The sequence below is a fragment of the Oryx dammah genome, unplaced genomic scaffold (genome assembly GCF_014754425.2).
Source record: "Oryx dammah isolate SB20612 unplaced genomic scaffold, SCBI_Odam_1.1 HiC_scaffold_14, whole genome shotgun sequence".
Taxonomy (NCBI): domain Eukaryota; kingdom Metazoa; phylum Chordata; class Mammalia; order Artiodactyla; family Bovidae; genus Oryx; species Oryx dammah.
In genome coordinates, this window is record NW_024070198.1 from 20,376,563 (window position 1) to 20,403,454 (window position 26,892).

The following is a 26,892-nucleotide window of genomic DNA, read 5'->3' on the forward strand; positions in this document are numbered from 1 at the left end:
TAGAATGAAAGATTAAAATTATGGTATTTTCAACATTACCTTAGGAGAACCCTGAATAGAATTGGGGATGTTGTTGCCTCTATATATTGATATCAATTTCAAAATGCTAGTTTGTGTCAGGGTGTGTATCTGGCCAAATGCTTCAAATCTTATATGAAAAACAGTTACAGAAAGTTTAATTAAGAACCAAAGGGAATTACATTTGACTACTTCCTCAGAAACACAAAAGTAATATGAAATACTTATTAAAATGTTGGTTTCTAAGTTAAAAAAAAAAAATCTGGCTTTTTCAAAGACAGCATGAGAAGTCATGAAACAATTCCAAGCAGGAGTAATGTGGCCAGTTTACATTTCAGAAAGACTGATCTGCCAGCAGCACAGACTACAGGTTAGAGGCATAGTTAAGATGAGAAGAGACCACAGCAATAGTTCAGAGAAGCAGAGGATCATGGTGGACTTTTAGAACTTAAATGGTGGGAAATTACAAAGTTAAGAACTCTTTTGGAAATGGAATTGGGGACCTCAGACACCTTCATAACAGCTGATACCCAACTCTGGATATAACTGACTGTCTTCTAAACTAGACTGGTTAGTTAGTATCCTCTGATGTCTTTAGTCTGAAAGGAATACAGTCAGGTTCCTGGAAGCTCCCCTGATGCTGCGACACAAGTAGGAAGATATTTTATAAAATGCTTTACTTATTGAGTAGTGGCCTGGTTGGCAGCCCCAACCTGCCCACCTAACATACACACACATACACATCCTGTTATATTTGCAAAAGAGAGCACACATGCCAAGATGTCATCCATCTCTAGCCATCTGACTCATAAAGAGGAGACAGAGGGGCCCATCACACACACCAAGCTATCGCAATGACACTCCTTTCACTCTTTCTCTTCAGTCTAGAAGACCTGGCCTGAGATGGTTTTAAGATTTTCTGTTATTTGCAATGTATGGAAAAGTAAATTAGTGACATTCACAAGGTAATAAACTGACAAGAACAAGACTGTTTTGTTTTCCTTTTTTAATTTAGAATCTTGTTAGCAATACATTACATCCTTGATAGAAAAAAACCACCTTTTACACAGTAACTCAAAAACCAACCATTTAAGAAAATAATATAGTAATCAACTGCTACCAGGGAAAAGAGGTCCTCTCATTTGATTCTACTGGCAGGCCCAGGTTTATCTGAACTTTGAGAAACTCTTCGTCCTGAATGGATGATGAAGCATTCAAGTAAAAGGTAAGGAGTTATAAGTGTTGAGTTTCTGAGGATTCTGCCTCAAAAGAAGTTCCTCCAGGGATAGCCACAGTTCTCCAGTTTACTCCAATGTTGCGATGTTTCTGGGACGACCAGCATAGGTGCCTTTTGAGGAGTTTTGACAATTCATCAACCTCAAGATTCAGGTCTTATAAAACATTTTCCCCACATTAAAAAAGACTTTGTCCCCACAGTAGTTTTTCATCGCTTCTCCAGCTTCTTGTACTTGGCTTCTGCAGTGGGGAGAGGGAGAGGAAGAGTTATATCTTTTAAAATTGGCTCTTATAAAAAAAAGAGAGAGAGGGAGAAAGAAAGAAAAAAATAAAAAAGACCCCCCCCCCCCGTGGTCCAGTGATTAAGATTTCACTTCCCAGTGCAGAGGGCGCAGGTTGGATCCCTGGTTGGGGAACTAAGATCCCACATGCCCGTGCGATGTGGCCAAAAATTAAAACATAAAAAACAAAATCAGCTCTTACAAAGATACTCTTTAGTTAGCATTTCCAGGCAAATTCAAAAATGTCTACTACATTAAAAAAATATCTATTAACTTCGGTCCTTGTAGCTATCCAAACTGTATCCAAATTACGGGTACACCATATGCTAACTATCATATTAGCTACGGACAGATATTTGGATATCTGTCCAAATATAACCAGTGTGCACAACTTAAGGAGTCAAATATCCACAAAATATCCACACACATAACCAAGAATCTAACATGAGTTCCCTACATTCTAGCCCTGTCAACAGCACCTGCTCAGACACTCTACCAGGGCTAAGCAAACCTATTAGCACTTGAGCCACCAGGAGCCTTAGAAAAGCCTAGGAAGCACTTGCCCCTCCAGGCTCTGTCCCAGGCACCCTCTGAGAGCCAGACTGAAATCTCAAGTACGTTTCTCCTTTTCTTATTCCTATCCCTCATACACACTAGGAAAACAATTTTGAAAGGTACCGGAATTTAAAAGACCATCAAGTAAACCCCTTAATGTTACAGATTCCCTCTTTCTTTAAAACCCTGAAAGCATCTGGCACAATGCTTTCTAAAGTTCACAGTCACCATTTAGTAAATTTAACTGTGGACGTTAACTACCACCCATGTCAAATCTCAGTCTGCTATAAATCAATCGCTTGAAGCAGTCAACAGTTGTCAGTGATTAAAAATAACATGTAAATTATATCTAGGGTAAAATCAACTGTGTTGTTGTTTTTTTAACAACTGTGTTATTTTTAATCATGGATATAAGAGCCAGAGTCAGGTAGCAAGGCATCAACACTAGTACCAGTTTCTTCCTTAAAGGAAAAGTAACCCCTTAAGAAAGCCTTGATTGGACTGCCTACTCTGTTTCTGAGATGTGTATCTACATTATTAAAGATGCTTCAGCCTGCTGAACCACAATTAAAAGCTTGAGCTTTGAAATCAATCATACTTTGGAATGCAGCTCTTCTATATACTAACTGTGTCCTTAATCACTTTCACTGTGCAACTCTGCCAGTTATAACTCCTTCAACCACAGCTTCCTCTTCAATAGAATGGGGCTAAAAATCATGTACTTACCTCAGATATTAAAGGATAAAAAAAATAATAGGCACAAAATATTAAGAACAGTGCCTGATATATTATTAAGCACTCAGGAAATGTTATTTTATTACTACTAGTCATAAAAGTTAGTTACTCTCCAGAGGTTTTGTGAGATTAAAATAGATCACTGTAGGCATACCGTAATTGTTAACTATCATATAAGGTCATACTGGCAGGAGGGTGCTCTTATCAAATCAAAACAAAAAAAATGGTTACCCAGTTTTTTTGAATATGCATCCAACTTGTAGGCTGCCTGCTCAAGAGCTGCTACTTGCTCCTCAATTACGTTGATCTGATCCAGATAAGGCTGCAGTCCAGCATCTTTAAAAACAAAGACAAACCAGGGTTTATACAGCATCAGCAAGGAATGCAGAAAAAGGTGGAAAGTAACCATGCTAGTGTCTCTTCAGCTCTGCCTAAGACAGAGTAGGTGGAGTGACATGATTCTGATCACTGGCAGGGCAGAGGCCTTAGAAGACAGTAGCTAGCTGATCAGGTATGACTGGTGACCTAAACAAAGTTAAATCCCTCTCATCTACTAGTTTTCCTCTCTTAAATTCCTTGCTCCTCAAGCAATCTTTCCATTACTGACTCAGTTTCTTAGGTACTCCCAGCCAAGAAGGAGGGTCCTATAGACAGGGAACACAAATATAAGTCAACAGGAAAATATATTCTGCCAACTAAAGCAGCATTTTATGATTATATATGTTATGGTTTTCTGTTTATAAAGTAGTCCTTTATGGATTTCATTGTTAAGTTAATTCACTAGAATCTGGCCACTTTCCCTCTGCCTCATTTTTCCGGAAATAAATGAATCAAATCAAGATTCAGAAGCAGAAATAACCATACCACCAAAGCACACTAATCCTCAGAGTGGAAAAAATTCACTTTAACTTTGTAATTCACTTTTAGAAAATGAGCTACCTGAGGACAGAGACCATGCTCCCTTCCCTTCTCCACTACCCCAAGCACAAAAGAACATTAAGTACAAACAAACACGTTTAATTGTAAAATTATTACTTACACTTCTGGTTTAAATCCTTTAAGTTTCTACTAATGTTTATAGCAATATCTTTCATTTCAAGATACTTCAGGCTGGTTAGTTTATTCATATTTTCCAGGAGCTTATAGTCTTCACTGGTGGCTTTAAAACAAACACAGAAGATGTGATACCTTTAAGATTTGTGTAGATGACTAGAATGTGGAATTAATGACCAAATGGCAGTTCAAGGCAGGATCTAGGGAATGTCAAAGAAGCAGGCCACTTCTGATCTATGACATTTATACTCAGCCTATGTACTCCAGGGCTTCCCTGGTGGCCCAGCAGTAAAGAATCTGCCTGCAGTGCAGGAGCTGCAGCAGCCGTGGGTTTGATCCCTGGGTCGGGAAGATCACCTGAAGCAGGGCGTGGCAATTCACTCCAGTATTCTTGCCTGGAGAATCCCATGGACAAAGAAGCCTGGAGGGCTACAGTCCATAGCGTCGCAAAGAGTAGGATACGAGTGAAGCAACTTGTGCACACACATATGTATTCTAAATGTCTAAGTAGGAATTCAGGCAACTGCCAAACTATTTAAACCAAATAAAATCCAGAAGCTTTAGGATCATAGTTAGAAAGGGAAAAGATAAACTCATGTACCAGGAAAAGGGAGGTGAAGCAGTCTTGGTCTCCCTAATATGACATCATATAACTGGGCAGATTGCACCATAAATACAGATACATATAGATGGCTAATAAACATGTGAAAAAAAAGCTCAACATTGCTCATTACTAGAGAAATGCAAATCAAAACTACAGTGAGGTTATCACCTCAACACTGCTCAAAATGGCCATCATCAAAAAAAAAAAAATCTACAAATGGGGCTCCCTTGGTGGTTCAGTGGTAAAGAATCCACCTGTCAATACAAGAGAAAGGGGTTCAACGCCTGAACCAGGAAGATCCTACATGCTGCAGAACAACTGCGCCCGTGAGCCCCAACTCTGAGCCTGTATGCTGCAACTACTGACGCCCGAGTGCCCTAGAGCCCAGGCTTCACAACAAAGAGGAGCCCGTGCGCTGCAACAAGAGAGCAGCGCCGCTCGTCACAACTAGAGAGGAGCCCGTGCGCTGCAACAAGAGAGCAGTGCCGCTCACCACAACTAGAGAGGAGCCCGTGTGCTGCAACAAGAGAGCAACGCCGCTCACCACAACTAGAGAAGGGCCCGTGCGCTGCAACAAGAGAGCAGCGCCGCTCGCCACAACTATAGAGGAGCCCGTGCAGCAGGGAAGACAGCACGGCCAAAGCGAAATAAGGAAAGAATTTCTAAAAACCTCTACAAACAATAAATGCTGCAGAGGATGTGGAGAAAAGGGAACCCCCTTGCACTGTTGGTGGGAATGTAACTTGATACTGCCACTATGGAGAACAGTATTGAGATTCCTTAAAAAACAAAGAATAAAACTACCATATGACCCAGCAATCCCACTACTGGGCATATACCCTGAGAAAAGCATAATTCAAAAAGACACTTTGGCCACCTAATGCAAAGAGCTGACTCATTTGAAAAGACCCTGATGCTGGGAGGGATTGGGGGCAGGAGGAGAAGGGGACGACAGAGGATGACATGGCTGGATGGCATCACCGACTCGATGGACATGAGTTTCGGTGAACTCTGGGAGTTGGTGATGGACAGGGAGGCCTGGCGTGCTGTAATTCATGGGGCTGCAAAGAGTCAGACATGACTGAGCGACTGAAATGAACTGAACTGAACTGACCCTAATGTACATTACAACACTATTTACAATAGCCAAGAAATGGAAGCAACTTAGATATCCACTGACAGATGAAGGGATAAAGAAGTTGTGGTACATATATATATATAATGGAATATTACTCAGCCATAAAAAGGAATGAGCTTGAGTCAGTCCTATTGAGATAGATGAATCTAGAGCCTGTTATACAGAGTGAAGTTAAGTCAGAAAGAGAAAAACATATAATGTTTATTAACACATACATATGGAATCTAGAAAAATCATACTGATGAACCTATTTGTAGGCCAGGAATAGAGACACAGAAAACAGACTTGTGGACACATGGGGGAAGGAGATGTGGGACAAATTGAGAGAGCAGCACTGAGATATATACATTACCATACGTAAAACAGATAGCTAGTGGGACGTTGCTATAACCCAGGGAACTTCAACCCAGTGCTCTGTGACAACCTGGGGGTGAGGGGAGAGGGGAAGGTTCAAGAGGGACAGAACATATGAATACTTAGAGCTGATTCACACTGTTGTATGGCAGAAGCTAACACAACATAGTAAAGCAATTACCATCAATTGAAAATAAAATAAGGAAAAAAAACAGCTTTGCAAATAAATGTAGAAGAGATGGGGAAAGATACATATATATATCAAAATATATATAAAGTCAACTAGGACCTCAACGCTTCTTAGTAACTCATTTACTACTTGTGATTCTGTATTCCATTTTAGGCACTGACTTTTCCAAACTATTTGCCTGCTTCTCACATTGTTGGTTCCCTTCCCCATCCCTACTCAAAGCAAATGGCCTTTACTCCAACTTTCCCGAAAGTCAAGCCCACTTACATAAACTGCCTCAATCTTTCTGCCTCACTTCTACACTTCTCTGTACCTTAATATATTCTCAAGAGGCAGAAGTGTTCCTATTCTTGCCAAGACAGCTCCTTCTACTCCTGTGTGCCTGATCCCAATCCTTCTACCTCTTCAGAGCTTCTCTTCAACCATCTCCTTTCCCTTGCCTTTCCAAATTCTCTCTCCATCCTGGCATCTTCCTCTCTATCTATATTCCAATTTCCTCCAGCCCAAAAGTACTCCCTCTATTCTACACCTACATCGTTTGCTCAGTAAAGCAAAGGAGCTTCCCTGTTAACCCTTTTGAAAGGGTAACTTACACTCACTGCTTCCTCCTCACCACCACTCTCTGGTATAAACCGTTCCTGTCTGGTCTCTGTCCCCAACACCCAGAGAAATCACATGCTCCAAGGTTGTCAGTGCTCTCCTAATTACCAAATCCTTGGCCTTTTCTAAGTTATTATCCTCCTGGGCCTCTCCATAATCTGACATTACTGCTCTCCCTCTCTCCATGAACTGCTCCTTTCCTTGGCTGCTATAGCATTTTCTAATCTAACTGCTCTTTTTGAGTGTCTATGCCAGATCTCTTCTCATCCAACCCCCTTAACTATCAGGTCTCAGCTCCTCCTCAGCTGTGACTCATGGCTGATATTTACATAGGTGGCACATTCCTATGGCACTCCCAGAGTTTTTGAGTTTCAAACTCAAAAAAGTATCTGTATAGATAAGAATGACAATCATAGGGAAATTATAATCCACTTTGAATTAATTTTATAATAATCATTTGTAAATCTAGGTACTTTAAGTCCTGTTAATAAAAACTAATTGCCCAATACAGGCATTCCCTGAGATTTCAGTCCAGGTCTTCTTATCTGCCTCTAAGGTCTTCCTTGGCAACCTCTTCCTACACATCCTAAACTCACACTACTAGGCAGGTGACTCCCAAATCTGTTTCTCCTGCTCTGATCACTCTGAGCTCTGGACTCACATATTCAAGTCACCTGAATGTCTTGGTAACAGTCACCCGAGTATCCCAGTAATACCTAAAATCAGCAAAGCCCAAGCTGAAAATATTATTTTCACACTAAACATGGTTCCTCTTTCCAACTTGCCTATTTTGGCTGACGGCACCATTGGCTTAAAACCTCAGATGTGTCTTTAGCTGCTCCCATCCCTCAATATCCACTTCAACAAGTCTTCCACTTCCGTAATGACCTTGGGTCCATGCTCCTCTCTCCACTCCTTTTATCATCACTCTGTCACAGACCATATCTTTTCATCTGAAATGTTGTTATTCCATCTCTCCTCCATATCCACACTCTCACTGCTATCAGACTTGTCTCTTTCAAATAACGGTGACACACTCAAATACCCAGGAGCCAGCAATATTATGTAAATGAGTGAAGCAAGCCAGGTGTTTGCATATTAAACACAAGATTATTCACTTCTACAAAGAAATACACTCTCATTTCTTGGAACAGTATGATCTTCCTAGTCTTAGTCTATCATTTACTTTATCAATTTTGATAGACATTGGTACAGAAAACCATTTCTGTACCACTACTAAAAAACAATATAAGAAGAGTAATAAATGGCAACTGACATCGGGTCTCAGTAAAAGGGAGAAAACAGGGAATAGTGGGGACAAACTGCACCATGCTGGTCCATTTTAAGGAGACAATGCCCAACTCTGGTCAATTAGAGCCTTGCAAGAATGGGAGCACTGCCAAGTCTTTGGAATTTTTAAAGAAAAGCCAAAAATAAACTAAAATAAAATCTAGATTTTGTTGCTTGGTTTATCTTGCTCAAAAATAAACAAACAAATAAATAGGCTGTTGGAGACTCACAACCCCTCCTATTCTACATCAAGCATTTTCTCATACATTCTGGTTCACAAATTTAGCTCACAGCAACTTCCTGGGGAAGTGAAACAATATAACAAACCCTTATGAAAAACTACACTTGACCTGGACTTCATTTTTTTGGATCTTCCTCCACACATGGGTCATGCTTCACTGGGAAATACACACCGGACCAAAAAATTAATCATGTCTCAAAAAGTGGGTCATCAAATCCTCAGACCAACCTAATAGACCCCAAATTTTGCTGATCACTCCCCATTTCCCTTTAACCTAATAAGTACATCTCTTTAGCCAAACAAACAGCTTGCTTATACCATCTCACTCACTAGTCATTTCCCACTTGTCCGCCGCTGAATTCTTATATTCTTTACAACCCCTTTCAAAATACACTTCCCCCAAGGAGGCACTTCGTGATGAATTCGTTTTCGTTTTCTCAGGCTCAGTCTACCCTATGGAGACCTGCAGGGTTGTATTAAGTATTCTTACGTGTTTCTGCACCAAACTTTTATTTTATTTTTTTGAAGTACAGTTGATTTACAATGCTGTAATTACTGCTGCACAGCAAAGTGACTCAGCCATATATACATATATATAAATATACACACACACACATATTCTTTTTTCCTTACATTCTTTTCCATTACGGTTTATCATAGGACATTAAATATAGTTCTCTGTGCTACATAGTAGGACCTGGCTGTTTATCCTGGGTTTCTGAAAGGAGTCCCTGAATTTCTCCAGGGGAGGGAGGGACTTCTTTCCTACACTTTCTTAACCTCCCCAAACTTTCAACAGGCATGTTTTTAGGTTTATGGGGTTAGGGAGGGAGCCGCACACTGACGCTGCTAAAGCACCTCACGGGTCTGCCGGTGCCAAACGCCAAACCACTCCAGCGGGTGGTGCCCGGCACTACCCGCATCCATCCGGACCGCGCCTCACCCGTCAGCTCCCCAGTCAGGTAAGTTGCCATTTTGGAGAACATGTCCCGGCAGAGCTCATTTATGTCAGCCTCAGCAGGCTCCTTTGCTTCCTCAGCAGTCTCCACAGCGACATCATCTGAATTAAAGGAGAATGAGTAAGTGCCCCGCCCTGCCCCGGTCCTAATCCAGACACAGCAGCTTCTCCGCACACCCCTCCACCTGACCTCATTCCATCAAATCCGCTGCATTCTCATAGCCGTAATTCCCAGTCCCTCGCTTCGTTCCTGCCTCACCCGCCTCTGCCTCATGCCTCTGCTCCCTTGCACCGGCCTCAGCCCACACTTGACCTCGGGGCCACTCTTTCTCAGTTGCCCTGACAGGACAAACACGCGCACACACAGGCGCGCCCCTCCGATCTGCCCGCTCCCGCCAGGTGAGCCCCGGCATCTCGGGCCCGTACCCGGAGACTCAGGCCTCCCCACCGGACACTTCATCCCCGTCCACTCCGCATACCTCGAACTGGCTCCTCGCGGTGGATCGCGGGGACACCCTCGGCCGCCGCCGCCGCCGCCATGCCGTGCCCCGGCGCTGCTTCCGGTGGTGGGGTGCTGCGCATGCGCGCTGGGCGTGCCCCGGCCTGCCCGCCCTGGGTTCAATGCCCTGAGGTTCTGCGCTTGTGGGCTGTTGTGTCTCAAGTAATGAATAGTAACCAAGCGTAAGCACTAAGCCAAATTTAAAGCTAAAATAGTCTTCGTGAGTCAATGCGCTGCAAAGGGTCCCACATCTGGAACGAAGGATGCACTCAATCCCGCGGCCACTCCCTGGAAGTATAGCTAGCCTAGTAAGACCCACGACCTCGGATGGCCCAGTGTAGCCTGCAGACTATAAGTGGTAGAGACAAGTTAGCCCCTCCCCAGAGAATCCTCACTCTGGCCGGTGTTAGTCGCTGAAAGACTGTTCAGGAAATCCATGCTTTTGAAGATAGTCTCATCCAGGCTCTGGGAAACCTTCAGGCCGTTATACCTGAGCCAAAATACTCTCTCTTCTGTTTCCCTGATAGCTCAGTTGGTAAAGAATCCGCCTGCAATGCAGGAGACCCCGGTTCCTGGATCGGGAAGTTCCCCTGGAGAAGGGATAGGCTACCCACTCCAGTATTTTTGGGCTTCCCTTGTGGCTCAGCTGGTTAAGAATCCACCCGCAATGCGGGAGACCTGATTTTGATCCCTGGGTTGTGAAGATCCCCTGGAGAAGGGAAAGGCTACCCACTCCAGTGTTCAGGCCTGGAGAATTCCATGGACTATACAGTCCATGGGGTCGCAGAGAGTCGGACAGGACAGCGACTTTGACTTCACTTCACTTCCGATGTCCTAGATTAAGGTCAACTCACTGGGCCTTTTTTTTCAAACTGCAGAATGGCACCTGTTTCTCTTCCGTTGCTATAACCTTTTTTGAAGAAAGCTTAGATCATAATTTTTTTTTTCTGGTCACACCACCTGGCATGTGGGATCTTAGTTCCCCCAACCCTGTAGGGGATGGAACCCGTGTGTCCACATTGGGAGTACAGAGTCTTAACCACCAGGGAAGTCCAGTTATAATTTTTCAGAACTGAGGATACAGTCTGGTGTTCTTAATTGCATTCAGCTGTTTCAAATACAAATAGAATGTATTTGATGGGATGGAAGAACAGGGATGGGTGAAGGGAATGGATGAAAAAAGAAAGTGGGGACAGTGGAATGTGCAAAATGAGAGAGGAATAAAGATCACAAGGGAAGAGAGAGGGGATATATAGCAGGTGTCAAGATGCAGGCCTATACACCTGAAATCTTGGTGTAGGAGCTTTTTTGTCTTATCTCTGGTTATTCTCCATGTGCACTCTCACTGCCCACACTCAGTGCACGCGTGCACACACACACACACAAACACACACAAACACACACACACCCCTTACTCTCTTCACTCTAAGGACCAGAACACCCTAGATTACCACCTCCACTTCCTCCAATAGGACAATCATAGTGTCCACCATTTCAAACCATTCCTATGAGTCAGAAGTTTTTCCTTCAGGACTCCTGGGGAAGCCCAGCTTCTTCACATTGTCACTGCCCCAGCTCTACACTTCCCAGGAGGGTGAGTTTTCTCCAGCCCTAGTATTAATACAAGGATGGGTCACAGTTCCAGCCCCTCTTCTTTCTCCTGCCATCCCCAAAGCAAGTGCAAAGTCCTGGTTTTCCTAAGGATGGTTTTTTTTATTGATAATAACCAGGCAAACCCACAATGTCCTGTAGAAGGAGAGAATCAGAGTCCCCCACATTTTATCCAAAGATCTTAGAATCCTGAGGTCGTTTCTTGGCCAGCTTCTCCTCAGGCTTCAGCTCTGCTCTGGTTTACACCCCCATCCCTGTATAGTGGCACGTCTGGAGGCAGGCTTGCCACTGAGCCTTCCTGGACTTTGCTGGGAAAGGTTGAGGGAGGTCACCAATCCAACTCCTCTACAACAGTGTACTCTCCCCACGCAAGAAAGTGTCCCCTCCTCTCTGGCTTCCCCTTCTCTTTCACAGGGAATCCCAATGGGGAAGAAGTGAACCCCATGGTTGCCGGCAGTTGTCCTTAAGACACACAGAGGAAAAGGATCATTGGCAAGTAAGAAGACATCTAAATATTGCTCTTCTCTCAGCTTCTACTTTTTTCACAAATCATGGCTATCCAGATGCTCAGGAAAGTTATTACCCTTCTTTCCTTTATTGTTTTTGACTTAAAAAAAATTATCACAGCAGAATTCAGAGCACACGGGGGTGAGAGGCCCAGCAGGAAATATTTCATAGACCTACACAGCTACACACAGAAACCTTGGCTCAAAAGGCCAGGCACAAGGTGGGGCTTGGCAGCAGCAGTGGTAACACCCACTGCCCTAGAAGTGGAGGGCGTGTGCTGGGGGAGCTTCTGGGGAGGCGGTGACAGAAGAACCTGCTGTCTGAAGCTTTAGGACCCCTCTCCCACTACTCTCCTGCCTGCCCTAGAGTCCCCAGGGGGCTGGAGTCACAGCTGGGGCTGCCTGCAGGTGCTCCCAAATGCCTTGTTCCCCCTGTTGGAAGAAAAGAAGGACAGGTCACTTGGAGGAGGATTTGTGTCCCACTTTCCTTTTACCTGGATCTGTTTCTCCAACCCCAGACCCTCTCCTGGAGGCTAAGGCCACCCTCAGGCCAGAGAAACCAATTTCAGTTCTTCTTTCCACCCTCTGACCTCCACTGACAGACGGACTACTGGGAACATGTTGCCCCAGGAGAATGAAATGCTGGTTTTTCAAAAATGTTTTGCCTCCATCCACTGAGTGGAATAGATGGTAGAGATCAGCTGTGGGGAGCCAAGAAGAGCCAGGTGAAGGACCACTCACTGTGCCCGGAAGAGGAGCCAGCCACCCCTTCCTCTCCACCATCGTCAGCTTTGAGCCCATGGCATCAACCTGGGTCATGACTCCTTCCAGGACAGTCTCCAGCTGCAAAACTCTCCTTGTGAGCCTGTGCAGGATTTGAGAGAGACCAAAGGAGCAGAAATGTGTGTCTGGAGAGCTGGGTGATTCCAGGGGAAGGGGGTACAGAACAGGGGGTGCCTGGATGGGAGGAACATAAGGCCCAGTGGTGCTGGGAGAATTAAAGGGGGACAAGGGTTTTCCCTGGGGTAGGATAGGGAGTTGGAAGGTTGTAAAAAGAAGTTCAAGATAGAACGACATAAACAGAGTCAGTCCTGGGCCCCCTGGCTGCACGTACGTGTAGAATTCTTCTCCCGAAACCCAGCCACCTGCTTTGGCAGCCTGCTTTGGACTCGACTCGCCTGGTGGGCTCCTCACAATGGACCAGCCCAAGTTCTCAATCTCAGCATGGACGGCCACCTGATTAGGAAGTCAGAGGGCAGGGAGAAGTTGACTCTGGGAAGTCATCAGCTCCTGCTCCATCACTTGCTCTAATGGGCTCTCAGGACCAGGCCTTGGGCTATAGTTATTGCTATAAACTCTAGAGACAACAGAATCAGAGTAGTGGTGCTGGACACAAAGCTGGCCTAACCTCTGGGAGAGAATCACCTCCCCAGGAAACAAAACGCAAGCTCCTTGAAGCACTGATGAATGAGGCACTCACTAGAAGCCAGCTCTGTGGAGGGAGAGGAGGGACAGTGTCCTGGCACTGCTCCTTTAGCCCTTGGCTTTTTGGTCTATGCAGGCTAGGGATAAAGAGGCATAGGAGGGGCAGCTAAGGGTCAGAGTTTGAGAACTCCAAGGAGAAGACAAGTGCTCTGAAGGAATTGTCAGAGATTCCTCGGCAATTGGTCCTTTTCTCCCTGAGGCTGTGTTTTAGAGCAATGAGGACCAACCTTGGCTATGCACTGGAGTCACCTGGGGAGCTTTAAAAATGACTGATGAGGCTTCCCTGGTGGTTCAGTGGTAAACAATCCACCTGCCAATGCAGGAGACGTGGATCCAGTCCCTGATAGGGGAAGATCCCACTATGCCAGGGACCAACTAAGCCCATGCACCACAACTACTGAGCCTGTGCTCTAGAGCCCGGGAGCTGCAACTACTGAGCCCACGTATGACAGCTACTGAAGCTCACGTGTCCTAGAGCCCATGCTCTACAAGAAAAGAAGCCACCGCAGGGAGAAGCCTGCACACCACAACTAGAAAAAGCCCACAACAGAGATCCAGTACAGCCATGAATTAATTAATTAAAAAAAATCAGCTAGTGTCCAATTCTGGCAGAACCACATTGAAAACAAATGATGGCTGACCCCCACTGACACCCAGAGATTCTGGTCTGGAGTGTGTGGCCTGAGCATGAGGATGTTTTAAAACTCTCCAGGGGGTTCTACCGCACAGCAGTTTGAGAACCACTATTCTAGAGAGCTCTTTCCTGCTCATGCATTGGAGGATTTCCAAGTTGGTTTGTGTTCTGGGTATGCTGCAGGAAGAGGAGAATGAGCAGTTTCCTTGTAGCCTCTCCACCAGCCGTCTGGGCTCACCCTCTCCCCCTCCAGCTTCTGCCGCGTCTCGTTCTGCTCCTTCTCATCTAGGACGCCATTCCCATCTTGGTCAAACCTGGTGAAGGCAGCCGTGAGCTTGGTCATCTCATGCTCTGTGCGCTCCAGCCTGAAGAGAACAGGGGGATGAAATGACCTCTGACCTGCCATGGCTGTGAGCTCTCCATTATGGACTCCTCACTTTTTTTTGCTAGACTCTGGCAAGAGTCTTGCTCTCTAGGGACAAAGGGGGCCACATGAGAAAGCCAGGATGTCAAGGTCTAGTGATTTGAAACCCTTCACCGAATCCCTTGAATCTATTTCTTCCTTCCCTGACTCCTGCTGACTAAGTTCAGGCCCTCAGGATCTCCTAAAAGAATTATTGCAAAATCTCTTTGCCTCCAAATAACCCACCCTCTACCTGCTCCCTACCCACTTCCCTTCATTCCCTACCCCTGAAATCTATCCTTCATAATGCAACTATGTAATTAAATTTTCTAAAGTACAAGCCTATGGAATTCCCTGGCGGTCCAGTGATTAGGACTCTGAACTTTCACTGCCAAGGGCCCAGGTTTGATCCCTGGTCAGGGAACTAAAATCCCAAAAGCTGCATTGCATGTCTCTCCCCTACCCCCACCCCCCAAAAAAGAGTACAAGACTAACTAACTAAAAGAGTACAAGAGTACTAACTAACTAACTAACTAAAGAGTAAAAGAGTACTAACTAACTGCTTAAAACCTCTCCTGGGCACCCTATTCTTTGGATAGAGAAGTGGTATTCAGGGCTTTTCCCAGTGTGGCCTTAGCCCATTTCTCAGCCTCATCTGCTTTGCCCAACCTTTCATTTAATGCCTTACAATGCTCAGTTACTTATTACTCCTGTGTATGTGGCTCAGTTTCAGACCTCTTTGCCTTTGTATGTGCCTTTATACATAACTCCATGTTCCCTCGCTTTTAGTTATTTCTGTTGTGGAACAGAATCACTGTTCTATGATTTCTGTTTATTTGCTTACATGTCTGTGAATTCCTGGAAGACAAAGATTATCTCATTTAATTATATGCCTGGCCCACAGCTGGTACTCACAATATATCTGATCAATGTTTGTTAATATGTTTAACTGAGAAGCAGGGAGAGAATGGCTAAGGAAATAATCCTGTGTTTGTGAGGGAGCATAGAATTAAGCTCAGAGTTTTGTAGGAGTGAGGGATGTATACAATGATTAGGGAATCATGGTATTACACTAGTGCTAAGGGTTGTTCAACAAGGTCCAGAATAGAACATGATCAGAGTCCTTTAAACCACGGGCACAGTTCTGAAGATCAGGATAAGAGACCTATAAGCCAAGGTTAAAGGCCTATAAAACAAGGTCAGAGGCCCATGGGCCAAGATTGGAGGGTTGTAGGCAAAGGACATATGCTTGAGGGTCAGGGACTTATAGATCAATGTCAGAGAAGGTTGCATCTCTGCTTGCTCACTCCCTCAAGGTGTTGGTGAAGTCCTTGAACTGGATCTCCTGCTCCCCAGCCTGCAGGACCTTCTGCACATCTGAAACCTGCTCCTTCCTCAGACGCAGCCTCCGTAGGGTCCTATTGTAGCCCTGGACAGGGAAAAGAAACAGGCCTGGTTCCCACCTGCAACCTCCTCCTCATCTCTTGTCCCCACCTGCACTCACAGGGTGAGAGGATACCAGGGATAAGCTGAAGGCACAAGCCCCTAACCCATCAGGCGCAGATCAGGACACAGAGCCTTGACCTGGGCCCTGATGCACATGTGTGGCTCAAGGAGACTGAGTAGTCACCTGTCTCAGGAGATCTGAAAGCTGTAGCTCATCCTTTTGTCCAGCCAGCTCCTCCTTGACCTCTGAGTATGTGTCATTGATGATGGCCAGGAACATGTTCTGAAGGAGAAAGCAGGGACCAGAGTCCGCACTTCCAGATCCACTGACAGCATCAAGCCCACGGACCCTATGAATGTCCCAACATATGTTCCAAAAAGGCCTATACCTCCAGCCCCATCTCTGCAGCCCACTAATCCCCACATCTCAGGGTCCCCAGAGCCCAGCCTTTCAGCACAATTCTATTATGGGAGTAGGGGTGGGGGTCATGCCCCTTCATCAACCTGATGTCCTCCCTTACTGCTGCAGTAATCTGGCCACAAAGATGCCCCAACATATGCCACAGGCCCCCTTCATGGAAGGGTCTGCTTGTCACTGAAGCCAGAAACTTTCCAAGGTGAGAGTAAAATTGTGCTGTCTTCACCATCTATCCCCAAATCCATATCTATATCCCTGTCCACCAATCAAATAAAGAAACCTGCTGGCTTTTATAACAAAAATCAAACACAGATCTTTCATGGTTGGCAGGGAGAGAGAGCAAATACAAAACAATGGTAGTGGAAAGAGCCAGAGAGCCCCAGGGGAAAGGGGGTCTTAGAAAATAGGCAGAAAAGCTTCCAAGGGCAGGCCCTTCTCCCCATGAGGTAGCCTGTCTTCTCTTTCCATCCTTGGAGGACAGAGGTTTGATTTTAGGGAGGGAGCCTGCAGCTTCCTTTATACTCTGCAAATTGCCTAACTGTGCTGACCACACACTGGCCAACCTTCAGAAAATGCAGAGGTTCTCCTCGCCCCCCATCTCTCCATCCTTGGTTTGAGAAATCCACCCTAATTATTAGTGTAGAACATGGGTGGGGGTGGGGTGCAAAACCCCACCCTGCAGGACATTCACATCTCCACTCCTCATGTTCCCAAATCCCCATCCCTCAGTGGGACCCTCACCAGGAGCACAAAGAAGACGAAGAAGACGTAGGTGACAAAGTAAACAGGTCCCAGGATGCGGTTGGCGTTGTCAATAGCATTGTAGTCAAAGTCCCCAAGGATGATCCGGAACTGAGTGAAGCTGAGACACCGTGACGGGGGCTTCACCCTGAGCTCAACCATAACCTTGACACCATCCCACTTCCCTCCCTACTGCTCTTCAGTGAACTCAGACCCCTGACCCAATCTGATGCAGACAGAACAGGGTCAGAGATGCTGAGCACACACACTAGGGCTTCTGGGGACTCATCTAGATGCTTTAAGCACAGAGACACCCAGATCCACCCAAATTCCCCAAGGATACACACACCCCTAGAGCCAGAGGGTGAGGGGCCAGGGAGTGGAGGAGGAAGGACACACACATGCACTTGACGAAAGTGCTGAAGTTTTCCACTTGGGTCCCGAAAAGCAGGTAGCCCAGCTGGGCATAGGCGAAAAACACGATGAAGAACATGACGGCGAAGCCCAGGATGTCCTTGGCACAGCGGGCCAGCGTGGAGGAGAGCTGGGTCATGGTCTTGTTGAAGCTGATGTACTTGAATATCTGAAAGGGCCATGTTGAACCAAGTAATTAGGGAAGAAAGAGAAAAGCCTCAAACAGTCCACTCCGGGGGCCTCGGGAGGCCACAGGAGTTGCCAAAACCAGACAAGGAAAATGAGACTAGTCCTAGGGAAGGGAGAGTGCATGCCCTGAGGTGCTGCTGAGGGTGCGGAGCCCCAGGGTACCTTGATCCAGGCAAAGAAGAGGTTGACAGCGTTCATGTTGTTGTACTGTGTCTGCCAGAAGGCGAGGAACTCAAAGTCAGCATACATGTTTGGCTGCTGTAGAAGCTTCCCCATCAGCCGATTCACCTCGAGGGTTCGGAATATGTGGAAGCCCACAGCCATAACGGAGAGCTGTCACAACGGGGGTTGGGGAGTGTCAGAAAGTCAAGAGAATCTCAGGGGAATTCAACCATGAAGTCCCAGGGGAGACCTGGGGTGGGTAAGACAGGTAGGGGGAAAAAAACACCTCTTTCCCTGCTGAGTGGTTGACTATCTTAGGTTCAAATGGAACTGGATAAGATGATTGGGGGAACAGCTTAAAGTCCAAGAGAAGGCTGTGAGGCCAGTGGTAAATATGTAGATTGTAAAGGACCATGGAGAGATGGAGCCAAGCAATTTTATTTCCCCCACCTCTTTCCAGCCTTGGTCAGAAATGCATGTGTCCTGTTAATAGGAAGGAGACGAAGATGAAGAGGCAGAAAATTTTAATAGAAGAGAAAAGGCAGGAGTTTCAAGGGGACAGGTCATGAGGGGGAGAAAGAGAAGAGGAACATAATGTCAGGTACAAAAATGAAGCAGGGCCTGGATCCCAGGCCAGAGGGTGAGGAAACATGGAGATAGGATTCTGCCAGGGCTGAGCCTGGGGCACATCAGCCTCTGGCTTAGGGAGCTGTTACACAGTGATTTGACCAGAAGTCCCAAGGACTTGGGATGCCAGAAGGAAGAACTGGGAGCCCCTCTCAGGGTAGACCTCCCTGCACCATCCAAGGTGTCCCAAGTCTAAGACATCTGTCCCTCACCAAGATGACCACCAGGTCCAGAATGTTCCAGATGCTGCTGAGGTAACGAAGCCCGTGGATGCGGAGCTCTAGGATCTCCTCTACTACGTAGTAGAAGATGAAGATGCAGAAGGCAATCTCACAGCCAACGATAAAGAAATCCCAGTTGCTGACATAGCGGATCAGCTTAACTGTGCGGATTTGCCAGGATGGGATGGCACCTCCTGTAGCTGGAAACTCCACCACCAGTCTGTGGGAGGAGGGGGGTGTCTGGTGGGGCCTGTGCTGGGACAATTCCTCCCATCCTCTCCCCTCCCCCAGCACAGAGAACACATTTAAGGAAGGGTCTCCAGCAGAGGAGAAGTGAACCGGGAACCATGGATGACAGAGGGAAGGCAGGGAAAGGGGACCCACCTCAGAACACAGAAAAGATTGATGTTGGCATTGTAGACTGAGAAGTCGATGAAGACCACCCGAGTGCCCCTGTCCAGCCACAGGCCCTCCTGAAGGCCCCTGAGTGCCTCTGCACAGGCCCGTCGAGATCCTGGAAGGTCCAGGTAGTAGCCACCTCCACTGTAGCTTGTAAGCTGGCCCCAGTGAGAGGAGCCCCCCAGCTCATCCTGCGAGTGGTAGGTCCATCTGTCACAGAAGAAGCCATCTGAGTGCAGAAGTCTGAGCCAGGCCCAGAAGCTGGTCTCCCAAGGCAATGAATGGCAGCATTTTATAACTGTCCGGGCTTTACAGTTTCATATATATTACCTATACATATCACATCTACATTTTACATATATTATCTTGTTTAACGTAACTATTTGAGAAGGAAGGGAAAATATTGTTCACATTTTACAGAGGATGAAACTAATACTCAGATGTCTGAGATAATCCAGCTAGTTAGTGGCTGAAGTGAAGTTCAAATGTAAATCTGATATTTTACAATGTCACCCAAGTCTACAGATAATAAAGCCAAGTCTACTTTTGACTGCAGCCTGAGTAGTCCCCATGAGGAAAGCATGTAGCCCAGAAAAGACCCTTTCTTCTCTTGTGGTTGTGCACCTGGCTACTTAGCCCCATGATTCTCTGTTCGGTCCACAAACTTTCCTCCCTGAACCCTTATTTCTTTCCCCTTCTTTCCTGTCCTATTCACCCTTTCCCCTTTCTTCCCTAATTCCTCATCCATCCTTGGCCCCTTGCTGCCTTCCCCTATTAGCTCCAAGGGTCAGATTCTCGCAGCCATGACTTATGTGGATCCATTCTCCATACCCAGGAGGGACTTCTGGGCAAGAAAGGATGCTTCCTCTGGCAAGACTGCCTCCAGAATAGGGCAGCTGTGACAGGGACCCGTGTGTGAAGACAACTCTGAAGGCTATGGTTCTGTCTGCTAACATACCTTTTCTGTTCCTCAGTGACCCAGACCAGGGTCTCCAAACAGTCACAGATAGGTCTCAGAGAGATGCCTCTCACCTCCCCACCACCCCCAAGGCTCTTTAAGTCTGAATGGAAATGGTTCCCAAACCTGGGATGGCATCAGGCTCAGAGGGGCAAGCCCTGCGACACTGGTTGGGGGACACACTCACGCTGTGCCATTGAGGCGCCCAAAGGGGAGTTGCTCTTCCTTGTCTGGGGAGTAGACATTGTAGCAGCTCAGAATGTCCTCGCGGAAGTCCTCATGCACCACGCAGGAGTCATTGCGGACCCGTAGCTGCCGCAGCCTCGGAACCCCCAGCAGCAGGTTCTCATAGTAGATGAAGGAGTGGGAGCCGTGGCCCAGGCTCTGGTTGTTGTACCATGTGGTCCAATACAAGCTGTCCAGTAACGGGCCCTGGGCAAACTAGATCACGAACTGGTTGAACCCGACCCAGACTCTGCTGACTTTTACCCTTAGAATTCCCTTTTCCCATACTCACTGACCCCCTCCAGCTTGTCTCCAGTCTGCTTCTGTTGGGCTCTTCAGCCTACCCATGAACTCTGGCCAAATCTCAGCCTGATGTGGCCTTACTCTTTACTTAAAATACATTTTGAAGTTCTGCTTTACCTCTGACTCTCAATACTAGTTTAAGCACTGACTTGACTCTCTGATTATCATCCCGATCTCTAACCTATCACTACCTGAACTCTGTCTAGTCTGACCCATTAATTCTTGCCTGACCCCATGACTCAGCCTGATCCTGGAATGCCCTGGTCTCTGGATATGGCCTTATCTACCGTTTGACAGCCCTGTAACCTGGCCTGTGGCCTCAGGCTTTAGGCCACTGTGAAGAAGAGGGGAGAGGTAGAGGAGATCTCATACTCACATCCCAGAAGTCCTCCATGCTGCTGATGGCCTGGAAGGAGATTCCAGTGTCCGATGGGGTATGTAAGAAGAGCTCAGACATCACTTTGGTGTAGTAATAGGCACTGGAGCTCGTCATTCCATAGGTCACTAGAAACCAACCCAAGAGGCTATGTCCTGATTTCCTTCTCCATTATCCAGAGGAGACTACCTGAGGTCAAAGATGCTACCTGGATGGGATCTACCCCCCTAGAGTTGGCTAAGGGGCTGACAGTGGCATTGGGGAAACCAGGGAATTAAGGGAAAGTTGTAGTTATAGCTCTCCTCCTCTCTTCCCAACTCCCCTCAGAAAGACTAAACTCCACTGTAACTGTCTCTTGACATTGTCATTCTAAATAGTCACTTTTTTCTCCTGAGCCAGCTTAACTTCCTAGTTCTTACTCCCCAGAGCCAAAAAATTTCTACATTCTGCATCAGGTAGTGCTTCCTTTTATTTGTCCTATATTAATGCCCTTGGAAAAATGCCTCCAAACTCAAGTATGCCAAAGCCATGGCCAAATGCCTTGCCATGGAGATAGGTGTCCTGGACCTTGGAGTCAGTGACTCTGCAGCCTTGGGAGTAGGAGGTAGGCATGGCACCTTTGGTGCAATCCGGTGCAGTCTGCTGGGCACAGCTGTGCTGAGAGAGGGACTCAGAGCATTCCAAGATCAAAATAAAACCTGGCCTTTGTCCTGATGAACCAGATCCCCCTTGACCACCTTGACACGCACATCTAGACCAAAGTAGGGCTGTCAAGGGAAGTTACAAATTTTCTGATTAACTGGCAGAATTTGAAGAGTATAAGCTATTTACTTTATAGATTGCCCCTCAAATGAGACTTGTCTGGTGTTTCCTTGTGTTTAAATTCAGGCTATGCATTTCTGGTCAGGAATACCAGAGTGAGACTGTCCTTTTCAGTGCATGATATCAGGAGGCATAAATTGTCTAACTGCGTATTACTGGTGACACTAGCTTTGATCCCTTGTTAAGATGGTATCTTCCAGCTTTCTTCAATATACAAGTATTATTTTTCTCTTTGTAATGAACATACATTTTATGGGAAAATACTTTGAAACTATGCAAATATCCTTTATTCATCAATTTTTAACCTGCAAGTTTTAACACCCATTGATGACTTTTGCCTAATTATTATTATTCCGGTTGTCAAGCTGTGATTTGCTCATTCTATCATTCCTTCTGTGTTTATTAGTTGGCATTCTCTTCAGGAAGAGCTTTTTATACTTCCTCACTAATTTATTATTTATGTTATTCAGTATGAAACTCTTTAATATTTCTATAATTCTGTAAAATTTTTATAATATGTCAATTTTTTTAGACAGGTCATGAAAAACAAAGAAATTGTCCTAAAATACTTTTAAAGTATTCAAATCTTTTAAAGATTAAGACAGACTAAAGAATCATGAAAATAAAATGCAACATGAACATCTGCTGCGCTGCTGAGTCACTCCAGTCGTGTCCGACTCTGCGCGACCCCATAGACAGCAGCCCACCAGGCTCCCCTGTCCCTGGGATTCTCCAGGCAAGAACACTGGAGTGGGTTGCCATTTCCTTCTCCAATGCATGAAAGTGAAAAGTGAAAGTGAAGTCGCTCAGTCGTGTCTGATCCTTAGCATGGACTGCAGCCTACCAGGCCCCTCCATCCATGGGATTTTCCAGGCAAGAGCACTGGAGTGGGGTGCCACTGCCTTCTCCATATGAACATCTAGTTAGGATTATATTCTGGGCCATACTTTTTCCTTTTTCTATAAAGGCTATTAGTAGAATAACTGGTGAGACTGTAATAAAGGGTGTTCATTAGATAATAGTACTGGATCATTGATAATTTCCTGACTTTGATCATTTCCTTATTTTTAGGAATAACATGGCATTATGTCTGCAGTTTACTCTCAAATAGTTTTGTGTGTGGAGAAGGAAATGGCAACCCACTCCAGTATTCTTGCCTGGAGAATCCCAGGGACGGCAGAGCCTGGTGGGCTTCTGTCTATGGGGTCGCACAGAGTCGGACACGACTGAAGTGACTTAGCAGCAGCAATTGTGTGTGTGTGTGTGTGTGTGTGTGTGTGTGTGTGTGTAGAAGGGGGATGAAGAGAGAGTGATAAAGGAAAAGCAACCACAGTAAAATATTCACATTTGAGACATTTGGGTGAAATACATAAGAACTCTATTATTCTTATAACTTTTCTGTACATCTGTAATTAAAGTTTTTAAAAATTAAAGAAGCATTTGTCAGCCTCTTGTGAGCAACTCCCTTTAAGAATTTTCATTTTCAAATCTTGGAATCTATTTTCTTCCAGTATCCCATCTAGAAAGGAAATGCCCTGGATGGACTGAAGTTCACTCACAATTTGGGAGGAAAGAGAGGCCAATGAGTGGTCTCAGGTTAGGCACAAGCAACATCATTCATTTCCAGGGAGAAATCAGCAAAAAGAAAGCATTATTATTTTACATTTCCCCATTCCACTCTACTAATTCCAAGAGATGACTTGACTTCTCTCTAAATAAAATCTGTGATTACCCTTAGTATCTGGAGGACTCAGACTCAACTCATCTGGATCTGGAAAACAGGTTGGAAATCAAACTCTTCTGTCTGCTGAGAGCCTACCACAGTTAGAACTGATGGTCAGTGAGCTGAACTTTTCCTAAATACTGCTGCTGTGCTGTGCTCAGTCATATCCGACTCTGCGACCCCCCTGGACTATAGGCCACCGGGCTCCTTTGTCCATGGAATTTTCCTGGCAAGAATACTGGAGTGGGTTGCCATTTCCTTCTCCAAGGGATCTTCTGATCCAGGGATCGAACTCTCGTCTCTGGCGTCTCCTGCATTGGCAGGCGGATTTCTTTACCGCTGTGCCGCCTGACATTGCTGATTAATTTGTCATACCTTTAGAAGGCTACTAGGTGGTATTCACAGCTATATCTTTTTCTCTTCTCCAATTCTCAATTACCCCTCAGAATTAGTATTGCTCTGAACTGTTTCTCAACCCTTTATGGAGGAGGCGTAACATCTCTGATTATTAACCAAGACAGTAAAGACTATATATTCTGAGAAAAATGGTTTCACCTGGTCAAATGCCCAGTGATACTCAGAACACCTATTATATGCTCTATGTTCAATGTTTGACATGACTATTTCATTTAATCCTACAGCAACCCAATGTATTAGGTGCTATTATTTCCCCTATTTTCCGCTCTCAGAGGGCTGGAGTCACTTGCCCAGTGTAAATAACCTAGGGAAGCCAGGAATCAAGGATGGCACTACATCCAAGAGGTAGAAGTGATAGAAGGGAAAACTTAAATTCCATAAATGGCAGAACTTCCAAACTATGAGTGCTTCCTATTAAGAAATAGGCTACTTCACAAACATGCATTTCACCCCTGGCAGTGTCAGCAAAGGACCATGTGCTGAGGATCACATTGAGGGGGTTTCTGCAATGGGCAGTGGCTGGCCTTTCCAGTTCCTTCCTTTAAGATCCAGTGAAGGAGTGGAACGGCTTCATATGTTTCAAAAGATAACACTAGGGCAGAGAAAGACAAGCAACGGGGAGGAATTCGAATTTGTCAGTATGTCAAATGTCAGTGCTAAACCACCTTTCTGATGTAGTGAGGGCCTCATTCCAGGAAATTTTCAGATACCGGACAATGACTGCATGAGAATGCTATGAAAGGGATTCAGAGACCAGGTGGCCATCCAGTACAGAGAACCTGATTGTTTTTTTTCTCCTGCTGCTGCTGCTGCTAAGTCACTTCAGTCATGTCCAACTCTGTGCAACCCCACAGACGGCAGCCCACCAGGCTCCCCGGTCCCTGGGATTCTCCAGGCAAGAACACTGGAGTGGGTTGCCATTTCCTCCTCCAATGCATGAAAGTGAAGTCGCTCAGTCGTGTCCGAGTCCTAGCGACCCCATGGACTGCAGCCTACCAGGCTCCTCTGTCCATGGGATTTTCTAGGCAAGAGTACTGGAGTGGGGTGCCACTGCCTTCTCTGTTTTTTTTTTTTCTCTTAGATAGATACTAAGTTCTCCTACACACTATGTCTCTTAACTTTAGCTTCAGATCAAATTCCCAGTTGCTGAATAATAACAATAATCGCCATTACTGACTCATTATTCACCAGGCTTTGCATACACTGTCTTCCATAATCCTGAAAAAAAACCCTCATAAAGTAGGAACTATCTGTATTTTATGCAGACAACAGAAATCCAAAATGTTATTAAGTAACTTGTCCAAAGATCAGACAGCAAGCACGTAAAATTTGGATTCAAACTCAAGTCTGACTTACTCCAAGGACCATAAATTTAGCCATTGCTCTACATTATACATAATATACCGCTCTACTACTCAACATCTTTATGATAATGGACCCTGGCTCTCCTTCCAAAACAGGTTTATAAGGTGTCCTTATAAGAAAATTATTTGAAGAGTTTGACATTTGACTCAGGAGGCAAATTATAAAGCAATTGGTAAACTCAAAATAGCAACACCTTAAAAGAAATTTCAAATTTCTTCATTCTGGTATAAATGGAAAATGTACATAAATCTGTATCAAGAATCACATTCTGACGTAGATGAGTCCCAAAGAAGGGGAAAAATCACATGCATAAAATTGTTACCTGGGTTATTCACAATATCAAAAAATTACAAACAACCTAAATGTCCTACAGAGAGGCAATAGTTAAGTAAATTATATCACCGAGACACTTAATGGAGTACGATACAGCCATTGAAATGCTAGTAAAAGCAGAATGCAAAATTGTTTCCCTGCTATCACTACATTTAAATATTTTAAAAATGTTAAGCATGTAAAAATTTAAAGGAAAACTGAACTTTTAATGAAAAGTATAATATATTTAATTAATGCTATAATAATAATAATAGAATAGAAACTCATTTAAAAAAATCTTCCCACATTTTTGTTTTCAAGTCGTGAGTTGAAATTTCCAGGTGCTGGATGCTCTACTGGGCTTTCCTTCTTCCCTAAGATCCTCTCTTGGTTCATACCATGATTTTATTTGAGGTATCACATCTCTCCTGATCATCTCACCTATGTTGCCAGATGCTGAATCCATCCCTGGCTCTAGGACTTGGACAGGGGGCTCAGGGCTAAGCTGATCCACAAATATCTCTCCTTTGGTACCATTATTGGTTCAGAGATGAGCATCTAATACATTTCAGATCAAAGACTCATGAAGAGAGCTTTCTGGAACCTTTGGGGATCTCCTCTCTCTTGCTAGATATGAATAAGACAGCCCCAGATGATTCAGACCTAGGATGAAACTGATCATGCAGCTGACAAACTGAATAACAGAAATAAGCGATGATGTCATTAAGTCATGAAGCAACTGGATTGATCAGCCCTGAACCTTGCCCTCCTTTGGATCTTCATCTGGACAAAAAGTCCCATTCACGTGTAAGCCTGTTTTCACTGGATTTTATTTTATTGTAACAGTCCTTACTTATATGGAAATCAAGACATTTTCAAAAAGATTGCATTATTTCTAGGAAAATGGAGCTAAAAAAGCTTCTGCTACTGTCTGAACATCTCTAGAAAGCAGTGGATGACTAGCATATCTGTGCCAAAGTTTACATTAATTAAAATACATTACAGCACTATATGAAAGAGGGCTTGGTGACCAAGCCAACTGATGATGAGGATATTCTAGGAACACACTCATCATTCATTTTGCAAAACTTTCTGAACTTTATTAAAGTCAGGTTTCTAGAATATCATGAAATTTACTTATATCCCTACTCCTTAAAACTGCCTTTATAGAATAAGGATATTATACAGATTTTAAGAAAGGCAGATATAAAAGACAATCAAAAGTAGCACACATTTTTAATATTGCCTTTATCCATTATGATATTCCATGTCCCTTATATACAAAATCCAACAAAGCCAGTTCTTCCACAGTTAGCGTCTTATTAACTGGTGTTCTCTTTCTTACAATGAGAACTACTCAATCCATTTATGTTTTCTTTGCTT

The 26,892-nt window shown here is 44.9% G+C and overlaps 2 protein-coding genes across 2 annotated transcripts in view; both read right to left on the reverse strand.

The window, feature by feature from the left end:
• Nucleotides 1–1,005: 1,005 nt before the first annotated feature.
• Nucleotides 1,006–9,829, reverse strand: BLOC1S2 (biogenesis of lysosomal organelles complex 1 subunit 2). Its single transcript, XM_040254218.1, has 5 exons — nucleotides 9,733–9,829; nucleotides 9,239–9,355; nucleotides 3,865–3,984; nucleotides 3,057–3,161; nucleotides 1,006–1,494 (listed from the first exon to the last, which is right to left on the reverse strand). The coding sequence occupies exons 1-5, from the start codon at nucleotides 9,791–9,793 to the stop codon at nucleotides 1,463–1,465; spliced, it is 435 nt and encodes a 144-aa protein (XP_040110152.1). The 5' UTR covers nucleotides 9,794–9,829; the 3' UTR covers nucleotides 1,006–1,462.
• Nucleotides 9,830–11,935: 2,106 nt separating this feature from the next.
• The window catches only part of PKD2L1 (polycystin 2 like 1, transient receptor potential cation channel), a 43,654-nt gene continuing 28,697 nt past the window's right edge, over nucleotides 11,936–26,892 (reverse strand). The window contains exons 3-15 of the mRNA XM_040254219.1: nucleotides 20,871–20,998; nucleotides 20,154–20,407; nucleotides 18,994–19,218; nucleotides 18,601–18,829; nucleotides 17,762–17,932; nucleotides 17,398–17,579; nucleotides 16,997–17,117; nucleotides 16,022–16,120; nucleotides 15,699–15,820; nucleotides 14,227–14,353; nucleotides 12,984–13,105; nucleotides 12,611–12,734; nucleotides 11,936–12,301 (exon numbers count right to left, since the gene is read on the reverse strand). Of these exons, the coding sequence (XP_040110153.1) occupies nucleotides 12,233–12,301; nucleotides 12,611–12,734; nucleotides 12,984–13,105; nucleotides 14,227–14,353; nucleotides 15,699–15,820; nucleotides 16,022–16,120; nucleotides 16,997–17,117; nucleotides 17,398–17,579; nucleotides 17,762–17,932; nucleotides 18,601–18,829; nucleotides 18,994–19,218; nucleotides 20,154–20,407; nucleotides 20,871–20,998 (1,973 nt within the window). The 3' untranslated portion in view covers nucleotides 11,936–12,232. The remainder of the gene's footprint in view (nucleotides 12,302–12,610; nucleotides 12,735–12,983; nucleotides 13,106–14,226; nucleotides 14,354–15,698; nucleotides 15,821–16,021; nucleotides 16,121–16,996; nucleotides 17,118–17,397; nucleotides 17,580–17,761; nucleotides 17,933–18,600; nucleotides 18,830–18,993; nucleotides 19,219–20,153; nucleotides 20,408–20,870; nucleotides 20,999–26,892) is intronic.